The sequence below is a fragment of the Falco rusticolus genome, chromosome 11, assembly GCF_015220075.1.
Source record: "Falco rusticolus isolate bFalRus1 chromosome 11, bFalRus1.pri, whole genome shotgun sequence".
NCBI classification, from domain to species: domain Eukaryota; kingdom Metazoa; phylum Chordata; class Aves; order Falconiformes; family Falconidae; genus Falco; species Falco rusticolus.
Window position 1 is genome coordinate 35,540,735 of NC_051197.1, and position 16,221 is coordinate 35,556,955.

Genomic DNA, 16,221 nt, shown 5'->3' on the forward strand with positions numbered 1-16,221 from the left:
CTTCCAGCAGTGCCCTTTGGTTTAAATAGCTTCTTCTAATCTGATGTCTACCTTTTTGATATATTTTCTTCCTCTTGTTTTGCCCAGGCTACTGAACCAAGCCTTTTCAGTCTCCCCTTCTCAAGCAGATTTCCATTCTCATTATTTTCTTCAGTAGTCTTCCTCTGCAACTAGTCCAGTTTTGGTTCATGTTCCTTGATACACGCATGGTCATACCATATCATCCTTGATACACGGATACACAGAAATCCAGACTGGCATCTCATTGCTGCTTTGTACAGTGCTTCTCTGTCACTACTGGAAATCAATTTTCTGATACTTCTAGCATCACATTTGCTTGTTTTCATAGCTGCATGATGCTGAAAGCTCACCAAACATCTTTACATTGGCTAATACACAATACCTTCCTACTCTATATCACCTTCAACCAGTTAATCACATTAGAATTTTATTAGATCCAAGTGCATGACTTCACATTTTGCATTATTAAATTTAATCCCATTTCAGTCAGTTCAGTGAAACATTTTTTTCCACTGATTGTTGTCTGTGGGATTGGGATGATGGGATATGTCTTATTTCCTCAGGGTGGAAATCCTTATCTTGCTATCAACGAGGTAGATTCCTTAGACATCTGAAGAAACCTTTTATCCTAAACAAATTCAAACTTATGCTCTGTCATGCGTTGTTGCTTTAGGAATAAAATCTGATGCATGCTCTGGAAGTATATTTATTTTTCTTTTATTCAGTCCTCCTTTTTAAAGGACTGTCTTTTTTTCTAGGAAGTTGTTATTGCTACTTCATTTTCCAAGAAGCAGTCATATAAAGAGAACAGGAGGTTAGCTGGGCGTAAACAGTGTTCAGAGAATACTGTGGAATTACGCTGGCCTGTTCACTGTTACCAGTTCTTTGTCTTTAAATAGCACGTTCAAACAGAGAATGATAATTCATGTATCAGAGGCTTCGGATTCTTGTAAAATCTCATATCAAACATGTAAATCCACAAGAACAAATACATAATATTAGGAAGAAATTGCTGTGAGAGTGATGAGGTGCTGGCCCAGGCTGTCCAGACAGCTGTGGGTGCCCCATCCCTGGCAGGGCTCAAGGCCAGGCTGGATGGGGCTGGGAGCAGCCTGGGCTGGTGGAAGGTGTCCCTGCTTGTGGCAGGGGGTTGGAACTAGGTGATCTTCAATGTCCCTTCCCACCCAAACCATTCTGTATGGTATTCTAAGACCATACAGTGATGCTGGTTTTTTGGAAGTTTCAGGGTTAATAGCATTAAAACGTACTCTCAGGTCCCTATGCAAAGACAAGGAACTAGTACCTATGGAGAACTGTTAAAAAGCATACATTTCCTACTGTCGTTGCTGTATAGGATGTGTATTAGTGATTAAATGTGTTTTTTCATTGTGTGGAGGTAGCAGGAGGTAGAGCATAACTAATATTTTGACAAAAGGCAAAGGAGAAAAAAATAAACGTGTCAATAGTGAAAAAACACAACTCGTGTTTAGAAAAATGTCTGAAGATACAAAACTGCAAAGATAAAATGTAGAGTTGTCATTTCTTAAGTTTCTGAAACAAAAAAATAAAAACATTCTGGGGGGGTGGGGGAAATCAAGTCTGAATTTATCCAGAAAATGTTGCAGAATCCAGCAAAGGAAAAAGCATTTTTCTGCAAATCTATAACTATATCTGATCTTTGCTTCTGTTCTTCTTTTTAGATATTTGTTTGAAAGAAACAATGTCTTTGGCGGACAGCCTGTATAATCTACAATTGATTCAAGAATTTTGTCAGGAATACCTTAACCAGTGTTGCCATTTCAGTCTTGAGGATATGCTCTATGCAGCTTCTTCAATAAAGGTAAAAATAAATAAATAAATAAGAATGCAAGTGGGGTCCACAGGACTGTATTGCTAATGATATTTTTAGTCATCTTTTTGTCTGCTGCTATATAGCGATACGAAAAAGCACGTTGCATCTCATGTGGTATAGCATGCAACACAAATTTCAGCAGCATGTAAAAATGTCTTCTTTTGGCAGTTATGTTGTTATAGTGATTTCAGAGTTTTTTAATACAAAGCACTTGTGAAATTTATGAAATTTTTTATTTTTGTGCAAAACCTTCACACTTTATCTTCTTTCTGATTAATTAATTGTTAGTTAATGCATGTAATCCATGATATTGCTGGTAAAATGTAAGTGATCTGCATTCATTTAAATTTATTAAGGCTTTAACAAAAGGATAAAATAATTGAAGAGTTGTTTTTGGAATTATTACTCACTCTTCTTACTCATTTCTGTGTAGACAGTAATTTTATGGTTTTTAACCTTAAAGCTTTTTCTCTTCCATAAAAGTGTAAAGATCTGAGCTAATTTCATTGTAAAATCCAATGGTTTTATGCCCAGAACACAAACAGGAGCACAGTACCAACAAATACAGTTGTTTGAATAAGCAATTAAGCATTTTCAGTCATTTTGAGATTTTTGTCTTGATAGAAAGAAAAAAAGTGTTTTTTTATTCTACAGTTTGTTTAAACCTATGCGCAAAGACAAGGAGAAATCAAATTACTTCTTGCCTAATTGTAAATTTAATTGTTCATTTTTGTGTCTCTTTTAAGACTTTCTTCTGTATAAAACACTCTTGGTTTGCTTAAGATCCTTGCAGCCCTGCCTTTAGGGAATGAAATGTTATTTTTATGGAGTCAGCATATCCATTGCACATGGGATGTAATTGGTTTCTAAATATCTGGGTCATTTGCCTGCTTTTATGATCATTATAGCAGTCTTGCAATCTGAGTCACACAGGCCAGAGTTTGAATACAACTTTGTTGTCTTCTGTAGGGTTGAACCCAATCTTTTGCAAATAAATGATGAGCTATCAGGGTGAGTAAGGGCAGTGGGACTTAAGTCTAGACTACTTAGCTATTGCTATTGTATTTTGTGTATGCAAAATTGCATAGTGACTGCTTTCAGTCGGCTTTTGGTGTTTTTAAATTTCAGGTACTTACATACTTGTAAAAAGTCTGCTGCATTGCAGTCTCTTCAGTCTGTAGTTTCCCACCATATGGTCCTACAACCATATTCAGTGATCTTGAATAGGACTGCTTCACTGCATTTTGATTGTTTCTCTCTCTGCTTACAGATACATGGAATAAACAGAACTCATTATTCTTCAGTTTCTTTCATGACAATTACTAATACCATTTTTTATAATAATAATTTTTTTCTCAAACCAGTATGCACTAGGAAGCTTGAATTTCAAAAAAAGTAACGGTATAAAATATTTTGTCAATCTCCCAATGCATCAGACTTTACACATTCAAAATGCTACAGACAGTAATTTTGCTGTTTCTGAACGCTTTTTAGAGGGGATTTAGAGTATTTCTAGAACTAAGAAAGCCCTTTTGTGATCGTGTTTTTACAAGTTGCTGTGGAGTGGATACTTTAGGTGTAAATGCTACAAAGAAAGGCTGTCAAATTTTCCTTCTAAAACCTGGCACAGAAACTTTTGCTAGTGCTATAAACTCTGTTTTTTCCAGTGTTAATTTGCTTTCTAAATAAATTCATAGTTAAAGGAGCTCTTTCTTAGTTTTCCAGTCCGTCTGATTAGAGTAAGTTTTAATAAATGTACATATTCTTCAAAGTCAATGTAAAGATTATTGTCACTTTGAAAAAACTTGTATTGTAAATGGATATTTTAAATATTACGCATTGAATTAAACTGGTTGGAAGGAGTCACCTTTATCTCAGTCTACAAGTTTATATACTGTGAAGTTGTAGGATTTATAGAAGCATGTGTCTTTGTTTCAGGTGTGTCTTAATCAGCAAAAAATTCTGTTTGCTTTCAGGGTGCAGTAGGTGACACTATGCTTTTGGTTGAAAGTCTTTACGTTTGTAGTGGTGACAGAAAGAATAAAAAGAACAAAACTGCTGATACATTACTGGAAAAAGCCTCAAGAAAAAAATTACAACTGAGTTTTTTGAATTACAAAGTTGTGTCTTGTGTGGTCCTAGAAATTACATTGGGTATCTTGACTTCATGCTGGTCCTTGAGAAGGAAGGGAGCAGAGCCTCTTTCTCTTAAAGTGATCAGGCACAAAGTGCACGCCATGCGTTCTTTACTGGGCACGCTGCACTGTCCTGTTACATTAAATCAAGGTAGGTTGTAGGTATACAATATGGAAATCTAGTGCAGGACTTGACCAAGGTGGTTGTCTCACTTTCGGCTTTCCCATCAAAATGCACAGAAACAAAGTCAGATTAATGTAAAACTTCACTTAACAAACATCCAGAGTCTTTGGTACGGGCTTTCAGATTTTGCATCAGATGAAATTGTTGGCTTGGTTCTGTTTTAGCACAGAGGAGAAATAGGCTTTGTCTGGATTTCTAGACAGCTTTAATGTGTCATAATCATGTGAAGCAGAAAGTAAGTTTTGTGTTGCTTCTCACTTGCTGATTTGTCCTCCTCTAAGAAAAATATATCTGTGAAGTTCTTTGTAAGATGTTTGCTAAGGCAGGGCTACTGATCTTAAAGAAAAAAATATTTGAGTACATTCCATGGATGCTTGAGGCACCACCAAGGGATCATACTGGTTCCTGACTGTTGTCCTTTGAGACAGGCAAACACAAGTAGAGAGAGATTACATGAAAATAATCACAATATTTTATGAATTCTCCTTGCATATTTAACAAGAGAAAAGAATAGAAAATCTGGAATATCTCTAGTTGTGCAGATTGCTTTTTTGCCCTGATCCTCCCTTTTTCCTTCTCCTCCTGTAAGCAGTTTTATCCTGAGACAGAATGTTTGGGGTTTTTTAATACCTTGTTTTTAGCCTGTATCTAGGAAATGACATAGAACTGGAAGAGCTGTTTTATTGTGTCTTGACACACATGTATTTTGCCTATGCAAAGAAGTTCGTAGAAATAGAACTTGCATGAAGTGCATAGGAAGCATGAACCACCGTGCAGAACAGTAAAGATTTCTTCATTGCTTTGGCTCAACAGTTGATTAGTACTGCAGTGTAATAGTCAGTATGTAGCATTTGTGACTTGAATAAAGGTCTTATGGAATATGTAGTTCCTGAAAGGATGTTGTAAGGGACATGTATGATCCTTGAATAGAAAGGAAAAAATGCATGTCACATGTTCCATTTGTCATGTGAGATATATGTTGAAAGTATCTCTAAAAGAGTGAAGACACATCTTTGGTTATATTCTTGATATCTTTAGATCATTCTCTGCCAGTTCATTCTGGTAGGACCACAGGGTTAAGGCCTAAGACCAAGACATTTATGAGGTTAACTGTCAAAGAGGGTACTGATGGATGGCTTGGATCAGTTGAGGTTTGCCATGATTTGAGAGCTCACGTAGGAACTTGGCATTTGAAGAATTGACACACAGTTATTGTCTTTTGAAAGTGTTCCTTTACCTGAGCCTTTAGAAATGTGTGGTGGTGGGGGGTATTTTTAGATATTGATCCTAAACTTGTGCTACTCATTTGATCAACACATACTGTTTTACATTCCCTGTTCACTGATAGAGGATCGAATCAGGATGAGACACAGATCACAACCAGTATTAGAACACCCTTTATTAATTCAATTGCTGTTATTAATGGAATTGATTCATTATTAATAAGAGATAACTATTCACACAACCATTCATTTGCTCACACAGTACACACACAGTCATTTTTACTGGGTTGGAGGCCAACCCAGTGGCCTCTCAGCAGTAGGGGGTCATACCAGCCCACCAGTGGCTTTTGGGAAGGTGTCCAGAAAGTCTCTCGAGGTGTTCATTTGTCTATTTAGGTGTGTGTACATATATATATATATACATACAATCTTGTACTATTTGCATGTAACAACTACTGCAGTTGTGGGCATGGTTAAGGTCATACAACCTGTTGTTGACACTAGCATGTGCTGATGGTTGTACAGATGTGGCTGAGTCCTGCTGTTCTGAGTGTCTGGGTTCTTGGGGATTCAGCAGGGCCACAGCCACAACTCTCTGAGCCTCTGAGTTCTGGGGAAACGTTTATGTGCTGCTCCGCAGCACGGACACTTCTTCTCTTTGGCCGCTGTTTTCTGACTGTAGAGTTTGTTCACCCGAAGTCATGCAGAAGGCACATTTATTCAGAATGAAAGCTTTCTGAATGTGAAATGAAGCAAATCAGAGAGATGATTGCTGTCTCTTTTCTGCGAAGGGTGTTCCTCTGACCTAAATGTGGGCCAGACTCTAAACCATGCAGAATCACAACTAAGCACATGGAATAGTTACCTTATTTTTGCACTTAAGTTAGTAACCAGAGCCAAGAGAACAAACATTTGCACTGTCAAAGGCCCAGTAGGCCAGATGGAGAGGTTGGTTCCAGAGCCTCCTTTTTATTTTTGTTTTTCACTGCTAAATTAAAACAGGAGAATATTGTATCTAAAGGATTGTTTTATACTGAAGTATTTATTGAACTTGAGCACTTCTGAATACTTGTGCTTTCTGATGTAATTTTCAAACAATGTAAGCAGAAGCTGTAATCAACGCAGTGTCCTCAGAGATCTGAAAAACAGTGTTTAGATAAGTCACATAGATAAATCCTAGAAATGAAGGGCTACATGATGTCCACGCATGTTGTACAGCTTTCCCTCCAATCTCAATGTGAAAACCCACTGTGATCAGGCTGCTAACCCAAGCTAGAATTTGCAGTTGAGGTCCCTGTAAGCGTGCATGGATTCCCAACGGACCTGGGAGAGCAGCTGCCTGTGTTTGGTGAGGCAGTTAGGTACCTATGGTGGGTCTTTGTCCAGGGATTTGACTCCCATCTGGCTGGTTTAAAATTATTTGTGATCAGGAATGAAGAGGAGGATTCAACCAGGAAACAGTTCTTTAACAAATTCTCCCTGAGAGGGACCAAATGCTCCTGACTCATTCTTTAAAGGGAAGCAGCGTGGTTTGCTTTCACTGATGTTCATCAGCCAGTTTTCCCACTTCTTTGTTCTGGTCTGAAACAACACGTAACTGGAGTTTTCAACTTGAGTTATTGTGGCGTTTATTAACCTGTGGCAGAAGATAGGACAAACTGGTAGTGGATACAGCCTTCTCCAGAGAGCTTGGAACGCTCCAATTTTCTTCAGTCTTGACACATTTATGTTGGCACCTTTATAACATATATACTATGGATTTGCATTAGAGATAACTTTCCTGACCAACTGATCAGAGATTTTTATGTGCATCATGATACAAATTTTACAGTGTATTTCTATGTTTGTTTTGAAAAAAATTCCTAAAAGCATCTGTGGCTGCTTTTGCATTCAATTTTAGTGGATTCAAGCCTGATTACAAATTAGTTGTATCACCTGTATGTATGACCTTGTAACAGTTATTCTATAAATATGCAGATCTAAAACCTGTAAATATTTGGATGGAATTTATTTTAAGTGGCAAGATTTGATATACTATTTCTGTTAGCTAATTTGATTTAAAAATTAATCGTGTTTTGTGGTGATATTAAAGAAAATGATTTATCTTTTTTGTATAAATTTTTATAAAACAAGCTAACTTATATCTCCCTTGGATACAGAAACAAGCAATGACTTCAGATTTTATACTTAAAATATGAGAATATTTGTTTTTCCAAGAGATAATCTTCCAAGATCTGTTAAACAGAAGTTTTATTGTGCAGTACGAGAAGATGCAATAGATAAAATGTAACCAGTAGCAAGCTGACTACATACAACTAATGAACAGTCTGCAAATATCAAATTGAAAAAATCAAATCAGAATGTTTAGCACATAAAATTATCTATGAAGCTGCAAGTCTGCCATCTGCTGTTCAGTGGGTTTGCGCCAGTCCGAACTCTTCAGAGCTTAGTTATTTTTTTACTATTAAAATACTGTTTGCTTCTGAATATTTTTGTGTATAAGTGAATGTGATAATCGTATGACAAGCTATTAAAACTTTTTTCAGCATAATCAAAGCAAAATCTACAGAAATAATGTCAACATTCTTTCTAGCCTAGGGGTAGCAGTATTACTACAGACTCACAGTAATTTCCAAAAAATTACGTTATTGATCGTCATCGGTCTTTCCCATTGATCGTTATTATTAACATCCCTTTCTGACTAAAAATAGCTTTTGAGAAAATGCAGGCTCCATAATGATGCTTCACCATCAAACATCTAAAGTAGCCTCAGTTCTAACTGGGCCATGCAGCCAATGGTTTCATTTTTACTTCAGTAAGTACTGCTTTGGCGATTTTGGAAAAACAAGCGGTCTTGCAGTAGCTCAGGACTGCACAGAAGATATTCTTGGCAGTATTTGAGTCCTTCATAAACTAGTCACACTATCAAATGCAGCATTTAAACCTAAACGTGATAAACGTGAGAAACGAGTATTTAAGTACAATATTATTTCAGATAGGAACAAAGCTATGATTGGAACATTTTATGATTCATTTTTTGTAGTAAAAAAAAGTTAAAAATTTAAAAGTTTGAGGGGAGGTGGAAAATATTAGGAGGAATATTGTAGAAATTGTAATATTTAGGAATTGTAGTATTAAAAATCATATTTTGTCTGAGAAGTACATCTGATTTTTTTCTTTACATATATTGCTTCCTGATTAAATCAGTGTGTGATACCAAAATGCTATCTTAGCGTTTTGTCTGAATGGAAAAGATTTTACTACAACCATTTCCGCATTCAGTTCTGTTGTGCTGAATAAGCAGAGATGAGGTTTTTCCTAGTCTACTTATAGTTTGTATGTAATAACTATGGGAACATCTGGCTGATCACTTCACCATATCCTAAAGTGTATGAGCAGCTTTCAGTTTAAGCACTTCACTACTTTGCTGGAGTGAAGGCTTATCCACATTAGAAATATTCAGGAAAAATAAATCTCAATCAGAAGTGTCAATTACATATTTAAAGTTGTATTTTCAAATGTACTAATATGGAATTGAGGTTCTCACTTATTATAAACATTTTTGTTGTAAATTTTAATTTTTTTAAAAAAGATGTTTTTACCCCTAATGCCTGTGCTTTTTTTCCTGAAAGAAAATGACATTTTGTTTAGAAATTTTTTTCAAATGTTTGTTTGCACTCCAACGTTTGAGGTATGCATTTTTAAGGCAACAAAATTAATGCAGCAATGGAAGTGGACATTTGAGGGACTGCAAATACAGTGAAGCTGTCAAAAGAAGTCTTGATGGAAATCTTACATAGTCTGGATACAATTTTTTAGTACACCCTCTGTGGGCATACACCAGCTATGCTCAAATATACAGCTCAACACTGAATGTAAGCAATCTTGCCTATTTATGTAATTATGCAGTGGAAAGTTAATGGGTCCATCACAGAATACAAAGCTCGTTTCTTCTCTTTCCTACTGGATCACAAAAAGCTTCATCTTTCTGCTTAGATTTTCCTCCTCAAGCTGGTGAGTTGACAACAGAGAATTTAGAGACTTTGCAGTCATATATGCCTGAATCAACCAGAAAATTTTTTTCTTTGGTGTTTTTTGTAGAGCAACTACATGGTGTTCATGGCAGAATTGTTCTGGTGGTTTGAAGTAGTGAAGCCGTCATTTGTACAACCTCGTGTTGTTGTGCATCCCGAAGGTAATTGTATTAATGATTGGTTTTAGTAAGCATGGGGTTTGTATGTATATTTACAGATTGCCATTGTGTTCACAAATGCAGTGAATATTTTAGTTAACAGGATTTGACAGTGTACAGCCCCCTTAAAGAAGGAGCAAAGTACTTTTTCCTCATGTTAATCTTAATCTCATCTCATAAATAATTAGATTTAGTTGTCTATTACCAAACAATCATTTAAATTGTTGTGGTATAATCACTTGCAAATTTTCCTAACCTAAACAAGGCTAAAATCCATTTATACCCATGCAGGGATTATGAACATAATGAGGAGCCAAAAACAGAATTTAGCCTGAAGAGCTTGTATTGCCAAGGAGCAGATAGCAAGAGAAAGAAACATAAATGCGGGAAAAGTGGACAGATAGTTAATTGTAAAATTGCATTTTGTACCTGGATGATGCAAATGCCCAGTCTTCCAACAGTAAATTTTCAAAATTAAAAATTGCCCTTTCAGGTAGATCTTGAGATCTGTTAATGAGTCATGGTAACTTAAACATTCATACAGTAGTGCTGTGGCTGCCTCTTCAAGAGTTAGGAAGGGATTTTTGTTGTGTGCCTTTTATACCTTTTTTTCATTTGTATGCTTTATAGCATATACAAATCCAGTTTACGTCTTTTAAATATTGCTAACTAATTCAGGATATGACCAAAATACTATTTTCTAGCTGAAAATTCAGTCTTAAGGGTTTGGGACAAAAAAAATTTTATCAAAAAAATTTCTTCCAGAAGAACAGTATTTATTTTGCTGAGAGGATTGCTTGCTTTTAATTTTGTGGCTCTGTCCAGGTTTTTCTTTATTATTTCTTCCCTTGCCTTTTCTAGTAGTTTTTGTCATGCTCCATTCCCTTAGTCAGTGCCACTATGAGAACTTGAGAGGAGGTAAAGCTGAAAGGAAGCGACTGGGTTTCAGTGCAAATAATGGAACCAATGAAAATTCTTTAAATCTTTAGAAATCATTAATTCATGTTATTTCAGACAGCTTTTGTACTGTGGATTTTAATTAAATACTAAACGCGAATAACTTGAGGTTCATTCTTCCTGGCAGCTGAACCTGCAAAAGATGCAGCTTCTGCTCACAGCTTGAATGCGAACAGAAGAAATTATGTGGATGGCCCATCTGGTTCTGACTTTGTAGCCAGGTAATGTCAGAGAATCACTAGTACTGTTTCACAATCTTCTCTTTATATGCAAAATCAAACACAGGTTTTTTTATTTAGTTTTGTTGCCTTTTTGCAGTTCTCAAGGCTTGAGTTCCCAAATATAACCTAGAGAATCTTGTGGAAGATCCCACAGCTGAGCTGTTTCCCCCCCTGCCCAGTTGTACGGCAGGCTGCGTGTTCATGTCTGTACAGGTTGTGGTTGTCACTTTGACAGTGTGCTGTTGCCTCACCAGTTTACAAAATGACCCTTACCATTCAGCAGAGAAGTGCCACATGACCTCTTTGTCCTCTTCAATTTCGTGTGGGGCTGCTGACCAAGTGTGCTCTGAAAGAGCTATTTTTCTGGAATACACAGCAAATTTTCCAAAAACGGTAAAGTAAGTAAACTAAGGTAACAACAAGAAAACCACTGAGTGATGGGTTTAGTTTGGTCTGATTGTATTACTTAAGTACCATGAAGGTCAAATAGGTGAAAATAAATACTTATGCTATGATGAACTTCCCAAATCTTGTGAGCATCAAGGATGGAAAACTAACTGCTTTATTAAATATGTTTAGCATTATTTGTATTTTTTGTAAATATATGTGAAACATTTTTAGTATTACTGTTACAGATTTGGAAGCAATATAAAAACATCCTGTTTCTTTTGTGGTCTCTAGCTGATCATATATTTGATTCATTTCCCAGGGGAGATCTTGCCACTCTCTAGAACTACCTGATAGCAGGCTGTAGCAAGGTGAATGTGGGTCTCTTCTCCCCAGTAACAAATGACAGGACAAGAGCACATGGCCTCCAGTTGCACCAGGGGAGGTGTAGGTTGGATATTAGGAAAAATTTCTTCACTGAAAGGGTGGTCAAGCACTGGAACAGGCTGCCCAGAGAGGTGATGGAGTCACCATTCCTGGAGGTGTTTGGAAGACATGTACATTTGGTGCTTGGGGACATGGTTTAGTGGTGGACTTGGCAGCGTTGGGGTTAATGGTTGGACTTGATGATCTTAAAGATCTTTTCCAACCTAAATGGAAATGGTTCTATGATAAGAGGCAGAAATTGCACATTAGGCCTTCTTTTTAATCTTCCTTTTGATAGGATTAAGAAAGCGCTCCAGTGATCTGATCTGAACAAAGTGCATAAGGGGTAGCATTGCATTACATTTATCATTTGGGGTCAAAGGTTTGTTGATTGTGTCTGGAATGACACAGAGAAAGATAAAATTAGCACTTCAATTGGATATTCAGCAAATTGTCACCAACCCAGCTAATTCTGTTCAGCCTTTTCTGTTGTTTTTGAATGGAGTTATCATGGAGGTGGGGGGATTGTTTGGTTTGTTTGAGGGTTTCTTTGGGGTTGAGGGTTTTTTTAGCGTTTAGGAACCTATGCTGACTTTAATCAGGGAGTAATAATTTTTACTATCATTAAATGCTGTGATTCCAAGTCTCTTTTTCCTGTGTGTATCTGAAGTGTTTCCCTTGCAGACAATAGTTATTTTAGTGTAAACTGAGCATATAAACCAGGAGAACAACAAACAATAGCAGGGGTTGCCAAGGTGATTCACACTTTGCAAAGCCACTGCTAGCAGTCCAACAAAGGACTTTTAACTGTGACTGTCCTACAGAACCAAGAAAGGTTTGCACTAAAAAATCACTATTTGTATGTGGTTTCCAACCTAATGTCCCCTTTTTAGAGCCCTTTGTGACAAAAATTTTAGTGACTTATCTTTTTGAAGTTCTACAAAGATAGTAAATCTTATGTCAGTCACACTTAAAGAAACACAGAGTTCTGTGCCATACTTATTCTTGTGCGGTAGTCATCACTGTGGAGATTTTCTTTAACTGTAAAGAATGTTAATAGATGAATACTGGACAACACCGCAAGAGAAGTCTTATCTGTAGCCTTGACTGTGTGAAAAAAAAATCCTGGCAGCTGAAGCCATTAACCATACATTTATCCCTGCTCTGACAAATTCTGTCAGTAACATAGTATCTTTTTGATCCAAATTAATCTGCTGTTTCTTCAGATTTGTACATTTTGTCTGTGCAGATGGTTTTGGCCTCTAAACCGAAGAGGATTGAGTAGTAGTTTTACAATAAGCATCTGAATTCGGTTCATAAACGCTTACAAAAGGCTTTATGTTTCTTAGTGCCATTACCATTCCAAATTTAACAAGTCTCTACATTGCCACCAACGTGTTTTGTGAGACATGCTGAGACATATAGTAAAAACCGTTGTGAACCCCTTGTGGGTGGTGGATTGCGTATTCTGCTAGCTCATCACAACACTTTTCTAGTGTCTCTGCAAGTGATGGATATGGTTTTGTTTTGGAGTATGAGAGCAATCCATGAGTAATAGAAAGAGCTATATCTTTTCTTATAAACCAGTGTACATCATTGTAGAGGAATTATAGAGGCATGAAGGCAGGTTAATTATCATTGATAATATACAGCTGTGGGCTGGCTTCAGGGGCGGTGGGCTGGCTGACGTGGATGATGTGCAGCTGTGGCTGATTCCTGCTAGGGAGTTAAATAGCTCCAAGGGGTGTGGAAGAGGAGCACTGGATGAGGAGAGACCTGGAAGAAGCAGAGGGAGGAGAGACAAGGAGAGGCCCCAGGAGAAGCAGGGGGCTGGGATGAGGAGAGGCTGGCTGGAAGAGGAGCCGGAGAAGGAAGAATCCTGATGGAGCAGAGGCAAGAAACAGGGTGGGCTGGCCTGAAGAGGATGAAGAAACAGCACAGACAGTAGATGAACTTGTGAATCCCTGTGGGGGATCGGTGGCTGTGCTGGGGCAAGGTGTGGGAACTGCTTGTTGAACTTAACCTGCGATGGTAAAAGCCATGTTGCAGCTGGCTGGTTGTGATAGTGCTGTGACACATCATTCAACTGGATGACGCTTCACTGCATTGTAGGACAGAGGAGGAGCCTAAGAAGTTAACTCAGATGGTAGGGATCTAACACACAGGCTGCAGGCTCCCTGGCAGAACAGACCTGGCTGCAGGTGGCTGTGATCCTGACCACCTTCTCTGTCCCAGCTGCGTGTTCCTGCCCCCTTGAGTGTCTGATGTCTTCCTTTCAGTGACAAAAACAGAAAAAACTAACCCAGTCGGAAAAAGTGCCTGTTTTTCTGTTGGCTTATCTTCTTGAAATGACTCAGAAGATTGGATGGAAAGCCAGATCCAGTGCAGTGAAGGGAGTGGGACTTGTGGCAAGGAGCATGTCTGAGGTTGCCATGGAACCACAGTCATGGTGGCAAAATCAGTCTTTTCTTGAGGGAAAATGAGATTTTCTGTGTGGTAGAAAAATTTCACAGGCTGCTGGATCAAATTTTGAAAGCATGCTTTTCTTTTAAGATAACTTACAGACATTGTACCTATGATTTTTAAATATTCACGGAAATCTTAAGTGCCATTTAAAACAGATGTCATGTAGCTAGTGTGTAGTGCTACTAACACAAAATCATGAATTTCTGAGAACCTATTTTGAATTATTTAATATATACTTATGAAAGATGCTGTTGTAGATTGTAAAACAACAATATTTTTCTTAAACTGATGTGAATATCCTTCCTACAAATATTATTTAGAAATATTTATACAGCGTACTGTATATAAACTATAAAAGCACTGAACAAATATTTTGAAAATTACTGATTGAAGAAAGGGAATTTATGAGCGTGCTTTTGAACTCTGAACAAAATTCAGCACATGAAAGGATTTAATCCAGTGTCATTTGGAAGTCTGGCTTCTTTAGAAGTGTTTTACATACAAATGCATGTGTCTTTGTTCTGATTCTGAAGAAGCACCTTGATCAAAAGATCAAAACACTGAATTTCATTAATCCTATTCTGGATTAACACAGCTAGTCTATTACAGAACTTCACTATCAACCAATAGAAAGTATCTGCTCTAAGTAGAAACAGAGGCAATCTTCTTAATTGCTGTTGTATTAGTAAGTATATTTTTTGTTTATAAAGTCTCATCTATCACAAAATCTCCTTTATCACTTCTAGTGCATATTGCTGTCCAGACACAAAGTAGACGTTTCAGACTAAGCAACTGAAGAGATATGCATGAAAAATACGTGATATGAGCTGCAGTCTCTCAGTTTTGAGGCCACTAGGAACTGTCTCATTTTGTTTGGGTTTTTTGCTAAAATCAAACCTAAAAATGAGAACCTTTCAATAACGCCGCTTAAATGAAATAGATCAGGAGACAAGTATGTTAACAAAACTAACACTGCTCTGTGGCTGTTTCTGTAAGAGGACTACCTTTTTGAGTTTTTGGTCTATCTGCATTAGGTGCACTTAAAGGTAGTAACTGTGTTCTCTTTTCAGTTAATAAATTAATATTTCAAGAGAATTACACCTCGCTTTCTTCCCTGTTACAAAAAATAAATCTGTTTTTGTGTTGGCCCAGCACGTGAAGTCTGGTTGCCCTTTAGATATGTGGCTTTTGATGTATTACTTCTGAGTTAATGTCTCTTGCTTTACAGATTGGAAAGTCCAACTTGCACACCATCTCACCAACTGCATACGCCCCAGCAGCCTTATTCATCTGTTCCAGGTAATAATTTACAAATGGGTGGAAGACGCAGTGAGACAAGGTGGTGTTTTCTGAGTAAATTGCTATCTTGCTTATGTTTATTCTAACATTACTTACGGAGAAATTACTGGGAGAGCTTTACGTGAAAAAGTAATGAATGAGTTCTGTAATTTATGAAATGTATAAATGGGAAGGTTTGGTTTGTACCTCTTACATTGTGTGTATATTTTTTTAATTTTACTTCTGTTTTGATTATGTGGAATATGGCTTACAACAAGTATTTGTAGTGTATTGTAGTATATTTTACTCTAGTAAATTCTTTGATGAGGGGTATAATATGTATATTCAGGATGAAATTGATTTAATTGCTCTACTTGTATTCTCAGTATAAAACCACTTTTTTTGCCATGGCAGTGTTCTAAGTAGTGAAGCAAACTAATTTGTTAAAGCAACAGAAGGTGATGTTAAAATAATTTTTCAAGCGGTTACCTTGGGTTCTATTTTAATTGCATTTAGGAGTCATCAGAAGGTCCACTTCGCTGTCTTATGTAGATGGGTATGTAGGGACATGGCCCAAAGAGAAAAGGTAAGCAGTCTTAGCTTACAGGTTAATTATAAAATGTTTGTTTATTGTTCATACATAGTAGTAAATGCTCCATTGTAGTTTGGATGTTCACAGTCCTGTAATAAGAGTTCTTGTAAGCAACTTGAAAAGGTACAAAAAGAAGAAGAAAACTGTATCATGGAGTAAGAACTTGGTAATAGGAAACAAACTTCTATAAATAAGTCATTCATTTTTTACATTGAAATGAGGTATATTTGAGATATTTGAATTGTTGGAATTAAATATGTTCACATTGACTCATCACAATCAACTAA

The 16,221-nt window shown here is 37.0% G+C and overlaps 1 protein-coding gene across 2 annotated transcripts in view; it reads left to right on the forward strand.

Moving 5' to 3' along the window:
* The window catches only part of CAMSAP2 (calmodulin regulated spectrin associated protein family member 2), a 91,201-nt gene that overhangs the window by 60,195 nt on the left and 14,785 nt on the right, over positions 1 to 16,221 (forward strand). For both annotated transcript variants that reach the window (XM_037404955.1, XM_037404956.1), the window contains 5 exons: positions 1,722 to 1,861; positions 9,517 to 9,610; positions 10,692 to 10,785; positions 15,293 to 15,363; positions 15,859 to 15,928. In XM_037404955.1, coding sequence (XP_037260852.1) covers positions 1,722 to 1,861; positions 9,517 to 9,610; positions 10,692 to 10,785; positions 15,293 to 15,363; positions 15,859 to 15,928 — 469 coding nt within the window. The remainder of the gene's footprint in view (positions 1 to 1,721; positions 1,862 to 9,516; positions 9,611 to 10,691; positions 10,786 to 15,292; positions 15,364 to 15,858; positions 15,929 to 16,221) is intronic.